General features: G+C 35.2%; 1 protein-coding gene across 11 annotated transcripts in view; it reads left to right on the top strand.

Moving 5' to 3' along the window:
* The window catches only part of MYO9A (myosin IXA), a 191,763-nt gene that overhangs the window by 126,345 nt on the left and 46,687 nt on the right, over positions 1–18,731 (top strand). For 7 of the 11 annotated variants that reach the window (XM_054688553.1, XM_054688550.1, XM_054688572.1 and 4 more), the window contains 6 exons: positions 2,639–2,788; positions 4,251–4,570; positions 5,150–6,754; positions 9,688–9,787; positions 10,284–10,499; positions 17,608–17,720. In XM_054688553.1, the coding sequence (XP_054544528.1) occupies positions 2,639–2,788; positions 4,251–4,570; positions 5,150–6,754; positions 9,688–9,787; positions 10,284–10,499; positions 17,608–17,720 (2,504 nt within the window). The remainder of the gene's footprint in view (positions 1–2,638; positions 2,789–4,250; positions 4,571–5,149; positions 6,755–9,687; positions 9,788–10,283; positions 10,500–17,607; positions 17,721–18,731) is intronic. The other 4 variants (XM_054688584.1, XM_054688564.1, XM_037502853.1 and 1 more) reach the window with 2 other exon arrangements.

Genomic DNA, 18,731 nt, shown 5'->3' with positions numbered 1-18,731 from the left:
TTCTATACAACAAAAGAGACAATAACCAAGATGAAGAGACAATCCACAGATTGGAGAAAATATTTGCACTCCACAAAATCAATAAGGGACTGATATCTACAAAGAACTTATGTAACTCAACAAAACAAAATAAAGAATCCAGTCAAAAAGTGCCAGAAGAGCTAAAAAGACACTTTCCCATAGAGGAAATGCAGATGGCCAACAGGCATGTGAAAAAATGCTCAACATTACGTACAATCAGGGAATTGAAAATCAAAACCACAGTGAGATAGCACCTCATACCAGTAAGAATGGTCCACATTAAAAAAATTAACAACAACAAATGCTGTTAAGGATGTGGAGAAAAAAGAACCCACTTACATTGCTGGATTTATCATATGCCCCAGCAATTCCACTTCTAGGAATCTACCCAAAGGACACAAATACAATTCAAAAAGACACTTGCATTCCTATGTTCATTGCAGCAGTGTTTACAATAGCCAAAATCTGGAAACAACCTAAATGCGCAAAAACAGATGACTAGATCAGGAAGATGTGGTATATATGTGCAATGGAATACTACTCAACAATCAAAAAAGATAAACTCATGCCGTTTGCAGCAACTTCTATGGAGCTAGAAGGGATTATGCTTAGTGAAATAAGTCAGAAGGAAAAAGAAAAATATCAGATGGTTTCACTTATAGGAGGAACATAGGGAAAACATACAAGGGATCAGGAAAAAAAAAAGACAAAACTAGTAGTTGAACTATGAGTGGGAGACATTCAGCAGGGGAAGGGGAAGGGGAAGGAAAGGGATCAAAATGGGAGGGAAGAGCATAAGAGTCTATGGTGATGGTTCATGGGTATCTTGGTGGTGGTGATTTTATGGGGACAACACCTGAGAGGAGAAAGCAAACATTGTACAAAAATGAACGATGAATGTAAAAATATATAAATAAATTAAAAAATAACAGCTGGACATTAAATGTTTTAAATTGTTCTAAAAAAAAGGGTAGTATACCAAATATAGGATATTGATTAAGCCAAAAATTTTTTTTTAAAGATTTATTTACTTATGCATACAGGAACTGGAATGCAGGCTAGAGGTGTGGAGGTGAGAGGATTCACTATAGACAGAGTGGGGAGCAAAACAGGCAGATATAATGAAATATACTTCTGAGGGGAGCAGCAGGTGAGGCAGGAGAGGTCTGCTGTGCCATGTGGGTCACCTCCCTGGCCAGGGATCGAACTTGTGCTGCAGTAGATGCGGATTGCTTCATAGTGCTAGGTCAGATTTTTTAAGTAATAATACAGTCAATGTTAATTGAAGAACTGGACAACGCTATAGTTGTGACTATAATTTTAACTACCTAAAAACCATTTGTCCTTATATATCCTACTAAAATCTTTAGCTCAACTTTCCAAAGTAACCTTATCTAAAGTCCCCACTATCATTCATTTACCAGCTGCTTTCTTTTTCTGTCTCCCTTCTTCCACTTTCTTAGGCTAGAAACCTTTGGCATAGTTTTCACTTTAGCTCTTTTATAATATTCTGTTTCTTATTTTTCCTTACAAATGATTTTCTCCATTCTCAGTGCTGTCATTTTAGTTCTATTTTTTTGTCTCTCACATTTCTCTTACAGAAAAAAACTTGCTCATCTGATTCTAGTCTCTTTGTCATTCCATTTAATTCACTCTACCCATAATATCAAAATCATCTTAATATACTTATTTCTATTGTCTGCCTACTCATTAATAATCCCTGATAATCTCATTAAATTCAAACATCTTTCTCTTTATTAAGAACCTCCACATTGTGAATTATTTCATTGTTCCATATGTATGCTTTGGTTATTATTTCCAATGCCTCGTTTTGTTCAGGTGGGATACTTTGTCTCTTGCCCTTATTAGTTTACAGTTTTCCTCTTTGGCTATCTCATATCTATCTAATAGCTTTTTTTTTTTTTTTTTTAACAAAAATGGAGTGATGGACAAACGGATTAGTTTGATTATGATAATCATTTCACATTTCATCAAAACATCACATTTTATGCTTCAAATATATACATATTTTAGTGTCTAAAGGTGAGGGCACATCCTGTTTCCAAAGGGATGAGGTAGATTATGTTTGTATCTCTGTAAGTCCCTAAAGATTAATATATGGAATCATAGAGTAAATAATTAAACTGATTATAGCTTTGGGGGCAGTAAGAAGCCTTTGATGCATGCTGGGTTTCACAAAGACTGTTGCTATTGGTTTATTTCTGTGGTGACCAAACTTCAAAGTCTATGATTTTCACCTTTCCCCCGCACCCTAAATCCCTTATAAAATATGACATATTACCAGTAGTACTTTGGCTCATGACAGAAGTAAATTTTCTGAGAAAATAATGTATCACAGTCTCTGGCACTGGAATTTTTACACTCATGCTCACATTCCCATTTCCCTTCTTGTATTTTGGTGTCTCTTGTCTTCTTTCTAATTTGAAAATGACTTCTTCGAATAAATTGGTAGAAATGTTTGTTAGTATTGGTTTTACAATTCTCCCATTATATTTGTTACTCTCTAAAACCATAGGAAGGATGATACATGAATTATTTTTCTCATGTTACAGATTTCTTCTTATGCTGCATTTCTCATCCTTCTTTCTTCTGATAGGTCTTTCTAAAGGAGCAGGAACGACAGCACCTGCAAGATCTCCTTCACCAAGAGGTGCTCCGCAGAATCATATTGTTGCAGCGGTGGTTCAGAGTCTTGCTGTGTAGGCAACATTTCCTCCATCTGAGACAAGCATCCATTATTATCCAGGTAGGAATAAAAGGTTTCTTTGTATTAGATTGGCTAATTTATTTGTTCTTTGGGTTGGTAACAAAACTGTATTACTTTGAAACATTTAAATATGAAAGAAATTTTCTGTGGAGGTGAGATTGTGTACAACTCATTTTTGAAATGTTCTTAGCACCAACAGAATACCTGACATTTAATAAAAGATTGTTAGTAAATATGGACAAAATTTAATATAAATTAAGCTTATAGTGTTTTTCTTATGGAGTATGAGTTGGGGCAAAGGAGTTTTATTTCTTAATTTTTGTAGACATTTTTATTTGATAGTTTCTTTTTTTTTTTTTTTAAAGATTTATTTATTTATTTATACAAGCACTGGGTACAGTCAGAAGCGCGGGAGGGTGAGAGGATTCACCAGAGCCAGAGCGGGGAACAGAACAGGCAGACCGATGAAATACACTGCTGAGGGGAGCAGCAGGCGACAGGAGAGGTCTGCGCACCATGTGGGACCCTCCCCGGCGGCCAGGGATCGAACCGGCGCTGAAGAGGCTGCAGGCAGCTTCGCAGCCCAGTGCTCAACCGCTGCGCCACCAGGGGAGGCCCTAGTTTCTTTTTTTTTAAGACTGTACCTTTCTTGTTTTGTTTCTTTCTTTTTTTTTTTTTTATTTATTTATATAAGCACTGGGTACAGTCTGAAGTGCGGGAGGGTGAGAGAATTCACCAGAGCCAGAGCAGGGAACAGAACAGGCAGACTGACAAAATAGATTGCTGAGGGGAGCAGCGGGCACAGCAGGAGAGGTCTGTTGCGCCATGTGGAACAGAACAGGCAGACTGATGAAATATACTGCTGAGGGGAGCAGGCGGGCACGCAGAGAGGTCTGTCATACCATGTGGGACCCTTGCTGGCGGCCAGGATGCGAACTGGCATTGCAGAGGCTGCTCTCAGCTTCGCAGACCAGCGCTCAACCGCTGCACTACCAGGAAGGCCCTATTTTGATAGTTTCTTTAACACATAATTTATTATTATTATGTACTCACCTTGGTTGATAGGAATATTTTTTCACATACATCTATTTTATTTTCTCTTTCAGTGATTTATACTATAGCTTTTCTCCATACAACCTTTTCTATTTATACAGGAAATCTTTAGTAACTTCATCTTTGAAATGTGTACATGTTAACTTTAAAGCCATTAACATTGATAGATTGTAGCATGAGAATATAATTTGTTAAAAATTAATTTGTAGGAAATAAAAACATAAAATCTTAAATTATTTTTCATTTTATATTTAACTTTTTATTGAGGTTATATTATCTAATATATTTGTTTTAGTCAAGCATATCTGGGAAATATTATTTTAGTGACACGAATTTATGTACTTAGCTACTTTTTCTAATTATGACATAAGAAATTTATTTTTTCTTTTTCTTGAAAAATATGTTACATGATATGCCTATTGATTCTATTGTTTTGTCTTCTCTACAGCGATTCTGGAGGAAGTACCTAAATCAGAAGCAAGCCAGAGATGAAACTGTGCAGAAAGATGCTTTGGTTATAGCTAGGGCTGCCTCTCTCCTCCAGGCTTCGTGGCGTGCATACTTAGAGAGGCAACGGTACTTGGAACTCAGGACTGCAGCCATCATCATCCAGCAGAGATGGAGGGAGCACTATAGGCGGAGGCACTTGGCTGCCCTCTGCATTCAGACAAGATGGAAAGGCTACAGGGAAAATAAGAAGTACCAAGAACTAAGGAGCAAAATTATCTTTTTGCAATCAACATGTAGAGGATTCAGAGCAAGACGAAGGTAATTTCTGTTGCTATAATAATTACTCCTTCACTCTTACCAGGTATCTTGTTTATCTCTAATACTTGCCAAACTTGAATTAGAATTGTTTATGTGCAATTAGTCTTTACTAGACTGAGACATGTAGCAGTTTTAACCCACACTTTGTGGTCTATAATAGAAACTAAGTGTATGTTTATTGAATTAAATTGAGTTGAAAGCCTATATGATCTGTGGTTGTAACGACTAAAAGTTAAACCTTTACATTGGGTTGGATATTTAAAATGAGGCATTATTAACTGTTTTTAACTTCAGAAACTTTAGTTTCATTTTTAGGGTTTATTTTAAAATATGGCTATTATTAAAATGAGAGTTTTATTTCTGAGTCATTTTATTTTTAGACAACAATGCCAATTAGGAATAGTACACTTAATAAAAATAATCTTATTCATGAAAATTGGAGAAATATATACCTGTTAAAGAAATACTTAGATACTGTATAAAAAGAAAATTTGGGGACTTTCATTTATTTCTTATCTGTAATCTCTCCAGTGATAACCAAGAGGTATCTATAACCATTTCCCCCCTGTTTTTATATAGATTTAAAGCTTTAAAAGAACAAAGAGTGAGAGAAATAAAACTAGAACCTGGGTTAATGGATTTTGAGTCATATGGACCTCTGGAAATTCAGGGTTCAGACCCTTCGGAATGGGAGGATTGTTCCTTTGACAACAGAGTACAAGCCATAGAGGAATGTAAAACTGTGATAGAGAGTAATCGAATCAGCCATGAAAGTTCATTGGATGGTTTGAAGGATTCCCCAAACAAGCGACAGGAGAGAACAAGAAGCCAGAGTGGCATAGACTTGGAGGAAGATGTGATTGTAAGAGAAAGGCCTAAGTCCTTGGAGGATCTCCACCAGAAGAAAGTAGGTCGAGCCAAAAGAGAAAGTCGGAGAATGAGAGAACTAGAACAAGCTATATTTAGCTTAGAATTGCTGAAAGTCCGTTCTCTTGGTGGAGTATCTCCTTCAGAGGAACGTAGATGGTCCACGGAACTGATACCTGAGGGCCTTCAGTCTCTCCAGGGTACACCTGATAGTGAAAGCTCTCAAGGAAGCTTAGAACTTCTGAGCTGTGAGGAAAGTCAAAAGAGCAAATTAGACTCCGTAATTTTAGATAATGAGGACTTGCAGCCTTTATCATATGAGGTATCTGCCAGTCCGACATTTGATTCACAGAACAGTGCCCCCAGTGCTTCAACTGAGACTAAATCTGTATTGACTCAAAACGGAGCATCCTCTGACTCAGTTTATTTGAAGAATGGGACTATGAAGGCCAGGCTGCTTTGCAGTTCTGAATCTATTACTTGTAAGCCACAGGTAAGAGACTCCGTTATTTCCAATAGTCTGCCTACTTTTTTTTATATTCCTCAACAAGATCCCCTGAAAACAAGCTCTCAACCAGACACGTGTATCCAGAGGAACAAAGTGTTGGAAAGTGAAGTCAGGCTTCCAGCTCTTCGTTTGGATAACAGTGGGGAAGCCAGAAAGTGTCATTTCTCAGGAGAAAATGCAGTTGTCCCTTCTTTGAATACTGATTCTTCTAATACTGTGCTTAAGAAGTTAGAAAAGCTAAATACCGAGAAAGAAGAAAGGCAAAAGCAATTGCAGCAACAGAATGAAAAAGAGATGATGCAACAGATTCGACAACAAACAGATATTCTAGAGAAGGAACGTAAAGCATTTCAGACAAGTGAAACATCAAGAATTGGGGAGTCTCTCCTGGCACCATCTTTTCCTCAATCCAAGCAGAGAGTAGAAAGACCGTCCTCTCTCCTCATCCTGAATACACCCAATAAGGGAGAATCCAGTATACTAGGATCTCAGTCATTGACTATAAAAGATGCAGCTCTTGCTCCCAAAGGCAGTTCCTCTACTCACCTACCCCTGAAGGACCGACCTGTGACCATGTTCTTTGAAAGAAAAGGTGGCTTGTGCCAATCTAGTACTGTAAAGGAATTACCCAAGACAGATAAAATGTTCACCCAAGTGAATCCAGCCTCTAAACACTCCAATAATCGCATCTCAAAAAGAGAACACCTCAAGCCCATTCAGTCTTACAGCCACAAATTTGATGACTCTTCCAGAAGTGGAACAACTAGGGAGATTTTCTTCACGCCAAAGGACAATACAAATATTTCCTTGTAAGTGAAGTGTTTGTTTATTCTTACATATGTGGGAAGCTTCTTGGAGAATTTTATTACAGTAACTGATCTGTCTCAAGTATTTCGGTGGGTGCTACCCAAATTAGCCATTTTCTTTGTGTAAAAAAAAAATCCCTTAGTTGTTAACTCCACCAGCTATCTGAAATTGGATATAATTATACTCTGGATCTCTGTGCACAGATAGCAGAGTTTTTGGTTTCTCTCTACTAAGGGAGAAAGCATAGTGTGTCTGGAAACAAACTCTGTTGCCCATTAAACAACAGGAAAAGATCTTCATATCCTTTCCCCCAAATCCCTGGAATTTATCATTCTATTTTTTGTTTCTAAGAGACTACTTTAAATACTTCATAGTCTTTTTATTTTTAAGTTTTCTCAACTAGTGGTGGCCATTAGAAAAGCATTTTTAAGTGGTACATAAAAACAAATACAATAAATTTAAGATACTTATATTAAATCCTCATACATAGTTCTTTCAGTTTTTTTTTTTTTAAAGATTTATATATTTATACATGCAAGAGCTGGGGTACAGGCCAGAGGTGTGGGGGGTGAGAGGATTCACCAGAGACAGAGTGGGGAGCAGAACAGGCAGATGGACTGAAAGGCACTGCTGAGGGAAGCAGCAGGCAAGTCAGGAGAAGTCTGCTGCGCCATGTGGATATCTCCCTGGCCAGGGATTGAACTTGTGCTGTAGTGGCTGCAGATAGCTTCATAGGTTGCATCTTAACCCCTTCACCACCAGGGGGGCCCCAGTTCTTTCAGTTTTTATAGGAGAATATCACTTTAAATGAAAGAAGGGCTATATCTTAGGGCTAAAAAATTAAATTTCACAAAAAGTATGAAAATAACTTTTTTTTCTTTCTTAGTCTGAGACTTTGAATCTTTCAGCTTTAGATGTCCATACAGATTTTATAGAAACCTTTTGTAAATATGGGTAAGAGATCATTGATATTTATTTTTCTACTAAGTATCATGAAATACAATTGGACTAAATAACAGTTTGAGGTCCTATTAATTTAAAAGATTGTGCAGAAGTTCAAGGATTTTGTTTATCATATAAACCATGAAGGGGATGATAAAAACATATTTCCCGTCATTCTGATTAAGTTTAGTGATATGAAATATATGTGTATAACTGTTGATCTAAGAATACATTTTGTATAAGACTTAGTTGTAGATTTCAAAAAAACAGGAATTCTCCTTGTGAATTATTCCTTTTATCAGTTTTCTAAGATAAGCAATCTAACAGTCTATGTGATCTGGTTTGCTCTACCTCATTAAGATCTATTCATTTTCAAAATGATTACATATTAGATTATGTGAGAGCTTATTAAGTTCATACTTCAGATATGCTTTTGTTCTGTAAGTAGTACTGGAAACCTTAGCATTTTTTATTAGAGTCGTAAATATTGGCATTTCTAAATTATCTAGTCCAGTTCCCACACTGGACTATAGGCATGATTCCTGGAAACCATAGTGGTAAAATGATTTGTTCAGCATCACATATTTAGAGAAATAAGTGAGACTAGAACTTAAGTTTCATGATTTGCAATCAGCTTTGGGTTTCATAAATAGGAAGTAATAATTGTGTTTTTTCTATACTACAGTGGTAATAAGTACCTACTTACTGGTCTTCATCTGGTTAATGGGGGAGAATGAAAAAAAATCTTGGAAAAATGTAAGGAAAATGATATGCACAGGTGCTGTCAAAATTCCTGTTACTTGTTTCTGACTTTGGAGAACAAATCAAAGCCCAGTAGGCTCACTTAAATGGCCTAAAGGAATTCTTTTAGGATAAGCTAGGATTTCCAGTGTTGATCATATATGCTGGTCAGAAAAGGAGATCTGAGAAGCTTTGCTAGGAAAGAGTATCATCCATCTAGGGTTTTTTAGGGAATACTACATAGAGCAAAGGACAAGGTAATCTATTATGGCCCCTAGGCCTTCATTTATAAAAATAAAATAGAAGAATTTGAATGGTGTCTGCCAACTTCTATTATAAGTTAGTATCTACTTTGAACCCAGCATTATACTAGAAGGTAAAAACGATTTCTCACTGAGCTTACTGCCCTGTGGAAAGATTAGCAATATGTTGGTGGTAAATTGTAAAACTCTTTACTGAGTTAATGGGAATTGGGCCTTGAAAGTACAAGGTTTTGTTCAAATTTTCATTAGACACTGGCAATCATTTTAGTAGAATGTAATGATAAATAATTTACTGACACAGAATTTAATGATTAAATAGTCACATGTGGTTATTCAAGTAAAATTAAAATTTTGCAGGCTAATGCTATACCTTCTGTATAGATTAGGGCATACTTCTTTTAGCTTGATAGCAATTTCTTACCCTACCAGTAAAAGTTTTATTCTGTACAACCTTAAGTTTGAATTTAAGAAAACAAATGAAAACTGCAGAGATTTCAGGTAGGAAGCTTACTGGACAATGGGAACCATCTCAACACAAAACAAAGTGTAAGGTCCTTATCACTGGGTGGCTACTTAGGTGTTTTATAATGATTAGAGTAAAAGACCTCTTGTAAGACTAATTCTAAAGATTTGGGGATTAGGTTGTTGTTTCCCTTTGTCACCATAAATCCATTTTACTTTCACTGACTGCTGCTGCTATTCTTAAAGCTATATTATTCTTAAAGCTATAGTGGAATATATTAGGATTAAAGTGGCAGGGCCTGAATCAGTAATTCAGCCATACATGTAAATTCTGATCATGTTAATTAAGGAAAGCAAGGAAAGTTTCATGCATTGTTTTGGGAATTAAATAAGATTTTGAAATACGGGATTTGCAGAAATTTTTTGACCTGGCTTGTTAGGCGTTATTTCATGCTATTCTTGAAGATTTCTGCCTTGGAATTTATCTGCTAGGAATTAAAATGTAATCCTCTTGTTATATCTTAAAGATTAAGCAAGGAATCCTTAAACAATGGAAATCCTCAATGCCATAAAACAGATGAACCAGCTTTTAAACCTGTGAAGTTAACTGGGCCAGGCCAAAGAGAGGTATGTATTCAGTCTTTTCTGTGTGAAATAGATGTACACTTTTCTGGAATTTACTGTTCATGTAGGTAGAACTCTTTACCCAATTACTCCCAAGTATTTATAGAAAAAGAAGTCATGAGTAAAGTTTTATAATTAGGGATGTATACTTCAGGCAAGGAGTGGTTCTTAAAACCCCAGATTGTATTTAGGAAAAAGTTGCTAAGAAAAAAACGGGAATTTATGCAAGTAACTTTGGTGACTTAACATGGCAGTGAAAGATGACTTCCTTGGCTATGGAGAAGAACAGTATATTTTTAGCTTCCATTCTTACCCTTTGTTCAGAGTAATATATATAGATTGCTTTTGGTTACCCTGCTTACTTCAAGTAGAAAGGGCCTGGTGGGTTGGAGGGATGTTTTAAGAAATTCATGAGCTCTCTGATACCTTTCCTTGGCATCATCTCCAAAAAATCCAAAACAAAACATTGTTGTATTATTTGTTTTATCATTTGGTCAAGCAGGTTGCCAGACCGGCCCATAAAAAGAAAGCTCGAATGGCGCGGACGCGCTCCGATTTCTTGACTAGAGGTACTTTTGCTGATGGGGAGGGGGATACAGAGGAAGATGATTACGATGACATAATTGAGCCCCATCTCTCCTTTGACCAAGCTTCTCACTCTGAGCTAGGGCCTGCACCCAACCTCGGTCAGGCCTCTCACAGTGACTCCGAAATGGTAATTTTACAGCAATATAAGAAAAATAAGGGACAAATAAATCTGATGGGAATAGTTTTTGCTAACCTAAAGCTAACCTTCACAGCTTCTTCCCTGTATCATGGTTTGTACTTGGGAAACCTCAGTGGACACAGCAATGAAAGCTAAACCTTAATTTGACAGGCCTCAAATAATGGGCACTTTAAGAATGTGTGTCATATAATAAATAGGTAAAATTAAGGTTATTTACCTTAGCTCTAATGTAGAAATCTTCTCTCTGAGATCTTTAAAGGTGTAGAATCGGGACCCTCATTTTTTTCTAAAGTGGCCAGATAGAAAATATTTCAAGCTTTCATGGGTCGTATAGTCTCTTTTGCAGCAACTATGCCATTATAGGGTAAAGATAGCCAGAGAGAGTAAGTAAACAAATGGGCATGTTGTGTTAAAATAAAAGTATTTACGAAAACAGGCATGGGGATGACTATATTTGGCCAGTTGCTGATTCCTAGTCTAGCGAGTAGGGTATTTTTTAAATAATCCGGTAACTTTGAACTGAAATAATAGTCTCTTTCTTTTTTTTCCTCTCTCACTTTTTGCCCCTAAACTTGCTTCCCTCTCCACCATTTTTAGTAATAGAAAATAACAATAAATTTTAAAAAATTTAATGAGCAGTGCCAAAAGTTTCTCAGCTTAAAATAGCTCAGCCAAGTAGAAGAGAGTATATAATACACATTTGTATTAATTACAAATTATAGCATTGGAATTATGTTTTAATGAAACTACTATTTTGACTAAGAATATTAATTTTATCATCCATACCTCAACAAAAATAATGTGTATTTATAGTAGGGCAACTATGAGTATATTTATGGATAAAAACTGTTTGATTTTGGAATTATCCTGGAAAATATATAAGGACCCTGTGTAGCTAATATGTATTGAAACTTGATGAAATGGAGTGATATGCTTTTAATTTCCATGCATATCTTTAATTAAGTTGTGTCTCTACTATTCTTTAGTATCTGTTTATTATAGGAGTAAAATTTTAAGATGGCCTTTCTTTTTAATCTTTGTACTATTTTAAACTGAAGACCTATTTAAAATTTTTGCTAGTTTCCAGAATGCCTTCATTATCTTTATATTTTGTTGGAGATAGACTTACTTTTTAAATGCTAACACTGACATTCTACAAAAGAAAAACAAAACCAAAATAACCAGAAAAAATGTATGACTAGCTCCCTAATTAGGCAAATGAGTTGCTAACCTGAACCAAACTGTAGGATTATAAAAGTTGGACAGTATATATCTGTATCTATATGTATATAGATACAGATGTAGACCTGTATCACTATCTATCTATCTATCTAGCTATCTATCTATCTATCTATCTATCTATCTATCTATCTATCTATCTATCTGATTTGATGCAAAGCCCTCTTCATTGTAGGATAAAATAACTCCATTTGGGGGTGCCCTGTTTCTGAGCTATAAATAATGAAGCATACTCTATCATATGATTATTAGTTAAACATGCAGTTATGTAATAGAGCAAACTAATTTTCATGAAAAGTACTACTTACGTTTTTTTTTTTAGTGTACATAGATTTTTTATTTGTGGAAAAGCTTAACATTTATTATTGCTGTTTTGTTCCTGATGGTTTCCTTTGTTACAAACTGTAGTCCTTTTGGTGGTAGAATTCTCACTGGGAACTCTTACTGAGATGTCAGGAAGTTGGACTTTCTGCTTAGAGCATTTAGCCCCTTTACGGGTTCTAGCTAGTAGCCTCTGTCTATGATTCACCTGCTTGACAGCCATTGCATGCCAGTAGATGTAGATTCCCCCCTCTGCACAGTGTTGTTAGTCACTTTTCCAGCTTTCTCACTGTTCCTGTTTTATCACTGGCTATTTTAGGAACAGGTGGTGGTGTTTGTTTCTGGTGGACGCTGCATGAAGAAGCTATGCTTTCTAGAATATGCTTATAGATACTTACTGGGGTTGGGTGTGGGGAGGATAGGAATGGTTTTAAAGTGTTTTCTGTTTGTCTGGGAAATATGTCATGTTCTCATGTTATCTGTAAAGATGAAAACAGTTTCCAAATAGAATCTACTGAATTTTCAGAATTTTGAAAGAGTTTGACTTTTTAGGTACATGGATTTAGAAAACTTGGGTAGTTTATGTACATTTCTGGACAAAGTGATCCCATCAACAAAACATTTGCTAATAAGTGTGTCATTAAATCATAATAAGCAACCATCTGATCTTGTCAATTGTGAAATAAAATGATGTAATGTGTATGATGTAATGTGATGAAGATGATTAAAAATTAATTACCTGGGGTCTCCCCGGTGGCACAACAGTTGAGCACTGGGCTGCAAAGCTGCCTGCAGCCTCTGCAGTGCCGGTTCGATCCCTGGCCTCTGGCGAGTGTCCCACATGGCATGCAGACCTCTCCTGCCACGACCGCTGCTCCCCTCAGCACTGTATTTCGTCAGTCTGCCTGTTCTGTTCCCCGCTCTGGCTCTGGTGAATTCTCTCACCCTCCTGCACTCCTGCCTGTACCCAGTGCTTGTAGAAATAAATAAATTTTTAAAAAATAATGAATTACCTGTGCGGATTTGATAAGCATTACCTCCTGAATAATGAGTAAAATCAGTTGATACCTGGTGTGTAGGAATAGAGGCAAGGGTGGTCATTTCCCTTCTTAAGACTTCAGTAGTGTTTTTTTCTTTTAAATGTCTCACTTTTAACTCTGCCATTTTAATAACTGTTTCATCTCTGTATGCTGCTTTCACTCTGTTCTTATACACACTGCATTTTGGCTTTTACCCAAGAAAATGACATGTTTTGCTAATCAATATTTTGAAGGTGGCTTTCATGTATTTTTTTGGCTTTGTTTCACAATCTTCTGGATGGTGAGTTAGTAAAATCAATTCTATCCTCTATTTGTAATAGAAGTAGTATAGGTAACATAGTTTTGTTGTTGTTGTTTATTATATAATTTCTTCTAACTTTTGCCAGGCCTGAAGCAATCGTCTCTTAAATAGCTCTCCGGATTCTCAGTCTCTTTTACTCCAGTATGGTACAACTAAATTCCCTGTGCCCAGAGACTGCTATCACTTTGTAGATACTTATTTTTGCTTGGACATCTTGTTAGTCTTTCATTCACTTTTAATGTCTTTCTGAGTTCTTTGTCTTTATTTTTTTCTGATTTTTGTTTGTTCATTTCTAGTTTAAATTTTTTAATTTCTTGGTGCTTCATATATAGGAGCTATTTAATTCATTTTTGAGCTATAGTTTTTTTGCTACATGCTGTGGGTTTTTGTACTTTTTTTGGTGGGAGCTGAGATTATTATCTGAGTTGTTTGGCTCTAATTTTCCTTTTTTAAAAAAAAGATTCATTTATTATTTACGCATGGAAGAACTGGGGTGTAGGCCAGAGGTACGGGGGGTGGGGTATAAAAGGTTCACCAGAGACAAAGTGGGGAGCAGACAGGCAACCTACTGAAATACACTGCTAAGGGGAACAACTGTTTGGTTCTAATGTTCATTCCTATTTTATTTTCTTATTGTAATTGTGTGTAGATTTTGTATGTTTTAATTTATTTTCTCTGTACATTTGGAGTAATTCTTAAGATAATAAGTTCAAGAATTTATTTATTTTTTTGTCACTGTAGCAAAGTACAGCTTGTTTTCAGAAGCCCCTTCTTCCTCCTTTTTGATATATATATATGTGATGGAGGAGGCAAGTTTTTTTTCCCTTCTCTTTTACCTTGTTGGATTCTGAATTTTCCCCTTCTAGTTCTTTTCCTTCCTTACAATACTCGGTCTCCAAAGGGCTCCCCTACCTTTTTACTTTCTTTTACTTTGGAAACAATGCCTTTAAAAATTTGTCACTTTGTATCAGATGCAGTTTTAATTCTTTTCCCTTTAGTCAGTCCCTAATCTACCCATTGTCTGTTAATATTTTCATACATAGAGCGGACCTTCTCTGTGATTTTAAATCAATTCCAAACCTATTGCTACTTGTATCTTCTCCTTTGCATAATATTTCTTGGACTGCCTTGTTTAATGCAAAAGCTTCAGTGGGATATTAAGGAGAGGCTTGCTAGGATTAATGTATTTTTCTGCCTACAGGTAATTTGAAATTTGAGTGCTTTTTTTCCCCCCTAGTTGATTACAAGTGTAGGTTTCCTGTAATTTAATTTTTCTTCTGGTTCTGTATTGTTTTTGGAGAATATGTCATGATGTTTGTATTTAAACAACTTCCATTATCCTCAGCTTCCTGGAAGTCATTTTTAAGACTCTAATAAATTTCCTTTCCCTTTTTTCTGTAGCAATTTATTTATTGAGGACATGAGATTATTTGTTCTAATGCATTTCCTACATTTGAGTATTTTGCTGATCATAACCCTGTATTGTCATTTTAATTGGCATTATATGTTTATAGGAAACATAGGGATAAATGCCTATATAGATTGAGTGTTAATCACATTTGCGTTTAAATTTTTTGAGGAAAATACTTTATAGGTAGAGGTAAGTATATCCTGTACCATGTTAGGGACCAAATCTCTTGTTTTCTGATAAAGCTGATCATAAAATTAGGTATTGTTGGCCTAATTCTGGGTTTATTGGTATACTTTCATAATGGAGGCAGAATACATAAAGTGAAAAGCACAGACCTTCAGTGTACACTTTGATGATTTTGACATATGCATGCAACCATGTGCTCTGTACTCCTGACTAGGTTTCTCGCACCAGAGTACATTTCTTTTTTATTTCTATTTAATTTTTTCTTCTTTTCATCTGATCCTCAGAAGCAACCTCTATTTTAAAAATTTATATAAATGCAATTATATAATAATGTGTCCTGTGGTAGGCAGAATTTTAGCACGGCCCCACAAGATTCCCAACCTTAGTTGAAAACACATCTTTTCTCAATCCATTTAATCAGACACTTACCTAGGTTCTGCTGAGAAAGAATATTGCCTATACTATTAAAGACCTAAATCAGCTGACCTCAACATAAAAATGTTATCCACGATGGCCTGACCTAAATCACATGAGCTTTTAAAATAAGGAATAGTCAAAGATTTTTAGTATGGGAAGGATGCCGTAGCCTGCTCTTGGCTTGAAGTTGTCTTCATGTTCATCCATCTTTTCTTCTACAATGTCAAATCTGCTGTTAGTTTCATTCAATGTATTTTCCATTTCATACTGAAGTTTTTCATTTCTATAGATTTGATTTAGGCCTTTTTTATATAACATTTTTCTCTGCTAACTTTCCTAAGCATTTGGGACTAAACTATAATTACTGTTTTAATATCTGATTCCATAACATTTGCATCAGTCTTGAGTCATTTGAGATAGATTTGTTTGGTTATCTGTCATATATTCTTATTTATTTGCATGCCTAGTTATTTCTTGCTGGATTGTAAGTTTTGCCTTATTGAGTGCTGGATATTTTGTATTTGATTAATATTCTTGAGATTTAAATGTCTGTAATGTTCCAGAACTTTGTTCTGGAAGTATTTGATCCTTTCATGTCTTCTTTTTAAGATGTGTTTGGCTCAGTGTATTGAACTGTAAATTTGTTAAGATAGTAAATTTCAGGTGTTCTCAGCACTACCCTAAAAAAAGTAGGTGAGGAGATATGTAGTAATCATTTTATTATTTATTTGTATATCAGATTATGTCATTCACATTAAATATTTACAGTTTTTATTTTGAAATAAAGATTTGCAATACTCATAAAGAATAGCATTACATCTAGGCTCATTATCCTTAACTATTCAGGTATAATCCACTGTGTATTTTATTAAATGCCTTAGAATCATGCAGTTATATACTCTGACGTGGGCTTAGGCACTATTATTACTAACCTTTTTTTGAGCGGTGGGCTCTAGCAACCATTAATCCTTTGAGATGATTCTTCTCTTAGAGAAGTGTTGATTAGTACCCAGTTAAATACTCAGTGGGGACCCTCTGATGATCTCCACAGTATTTGTGTTTGTGTGTGTGCATTTCTCTTCTGTCTCTCTTGGTTTCTAGTCACTGTGATCACTCTGCACTTTCATTTTCATGAGTTCAACCCAGAGAGTCGTTGAGGCTCACTGCGTTCTCACCTCTGTATGATAGCCTAGACACTATCTTATGGCACCAGGTTAGGCCACATGTTGAATTCTTCCTTTGTTTCTCATCTTGAAGGGATAACTGTCCATCCCCTGATAACTATTATTTCATATTATTTTGACTTTTTTTGTTTTTAATTTTGTTTGTTAATTTTAATTTTCGTTTGTTAATTTTGATTTTGGTTGTGTCATCCAAGAGAATAAGACGAGTCACTATTCCATTTTGGCCAGAAGCAGAGTTCTGTTCTCTAAATTGTAACAACTTAGCATACTTTCTAGTTCTGTTAAGAAGACCATAAACAAACGGACCACAAGAATAAAGAAAAGAGATTGTAACTAAAATGAAATGTTAGCAAATGACTGAATTAGGTAACAAAAAGCTCCTCTCCTCTGAATGGGAATGTCTTTAAAGTGACACACTATAAACAAATGGGAAAGATTACCTATAGAAATTTAGGTCCCAGTTTGATAGCCATGTAGATTATTTATAACTCCCACCGTTAATGGTTATAATGGTATTTTATTCTTTGGGATTTTTTGTTTTTTTTTAATCTTTGTGGGTTCTAGTTATTTTAAATCATTGACTGGAAATAATGAGAATCTATAGTAGCAATTAAGCCATAAAAATAAGTATCACCTCTTATAGACAAATGAAAGAAGTTATGAAAAATTACACTTAGCTTTCTAGATTTATTTTAGATTTTTAGGTTTTGACTTTATCCTTGCCTTCTCACTTTAAATTGTCAAAAAAAAAAACTAGAGTTGGTACATTCTGTACAAAAGTTTCTTTGATCTGAGTTCTCTACTTCAGATTACTCTAAAAGTTTTAATAGAGTTTTTAGTAGGTTCTTTTATTTCAATGGATCTCTGAATAATATGAATGTATTTTTGTACATTTTTAAATAGGTATGATTCTTAAATTGTTCTATAAGCCAAATTTTAATTACAGTGTTATTCTGTTACTTGGTTATAAAATCTTTTACGTATGTAATTATTACAGACTTCACAGAGATTTTCTTCAGTTGATGTAGAAGCAAAACTTCATAAGACTATGTCTCAAGGAGAGATTACAACATTGGGAATGAGACAGAAGGCTTCAGATTCAGATATAAGGTACAAAGTGTTCAATGAGTGTTAGTGGGGGTAGTGTTGTTTTATTTGCTGAGTGACTCTAGTTAAATACTGAATCTCTTTTTAAAAACAAAACTGATAAAACAGCTAGTTTGAAATGAAATTTTTTAACCAATTTTTCAACAATGTGACAGGCACATTGTGTGCACATGTGTGTATGTGTGTACACATGTATATATAAAATGAACTTTATCTTTCTGTGTTGAGCAGTGTGATTTCGGCAAAGCCTTTAATTCATTATATGACCTGTGATTTTTTTGTTGAGATTGAAAATATTTTCCAATTTTGTACTTGGATTCTGTTCTGATTTAAGAGTTTTATAAATGGAATTGGAAAAATTCTCAGGAAATAATTGTTCTTTTTAAAGATTATATGGTATTTTTACTTGCCTGGTAAGTATTTTGTCCCTTATTGTGTTGTGTAAGGCACATGAGCCCTCATTGGACACTTCAAGATCACATTGAAATCTGTCTGATTCATAACGTTATTAAAGACCACTTCCTCAGTGACTGTAGAAGTATAAAACAAAATAATCCAAATCCAGAGCAGATTATGTTGGAGTCAAATTTTGGGAAATGAAGTATATAATGTAGTAGAAAGAACATATAGTTAGAAACTAGAAGTTTAAACATAATTTCCACCTCTTCCCCCAAATTTGCTAAAATGACAAAACCTGTACAGAATTTAAAAAAAGGTCGGTGGGGGAGCAGGAGAGACAACAACTACTATAAAATTTTGGACTCCAAAAAGTAAATAGAAAAAATTTAAATGTCTTAATAGGAGACACTGAATCTTAAATCACTGGGTAAATCTAAGAACGAAGCATCTGACTGACTGATTTTCCTCAACCCTAGCTGAAAATAGAATATTTTTTTTTTGGGAAAAGGATGAAACAGAAGGTCTCTACACTTGGAGGTTACAGATAACGGCTGATGAGTAGGGCACATATTTGGAACAAGGGGGATTCAACTAAGGGGGACTTACACATTGAAT

The sequence above is a fragment of the Talpa occidentalis genome, unplaced genomic scaffold, assembly GCF_014898055.3.
Source record: "Talpa occidentalis isolate TD23 unplaced genomic scaffold, MPIMG_talOcc4v2.1 talOcc4.11, whole genome shotgun sequence".
Taxonomy (NCBI): Eukaryota; Metazoa; Chordata; class Mammalia; order Eulipotyphla; family Talpidae; genus Talpa; species Talpa occidentalis.
The sequence above is the reverse complement of the archived record's forward strand: the minus strand, read 5'-3'. Positions and strand labels throughout refer to the sequence as shown.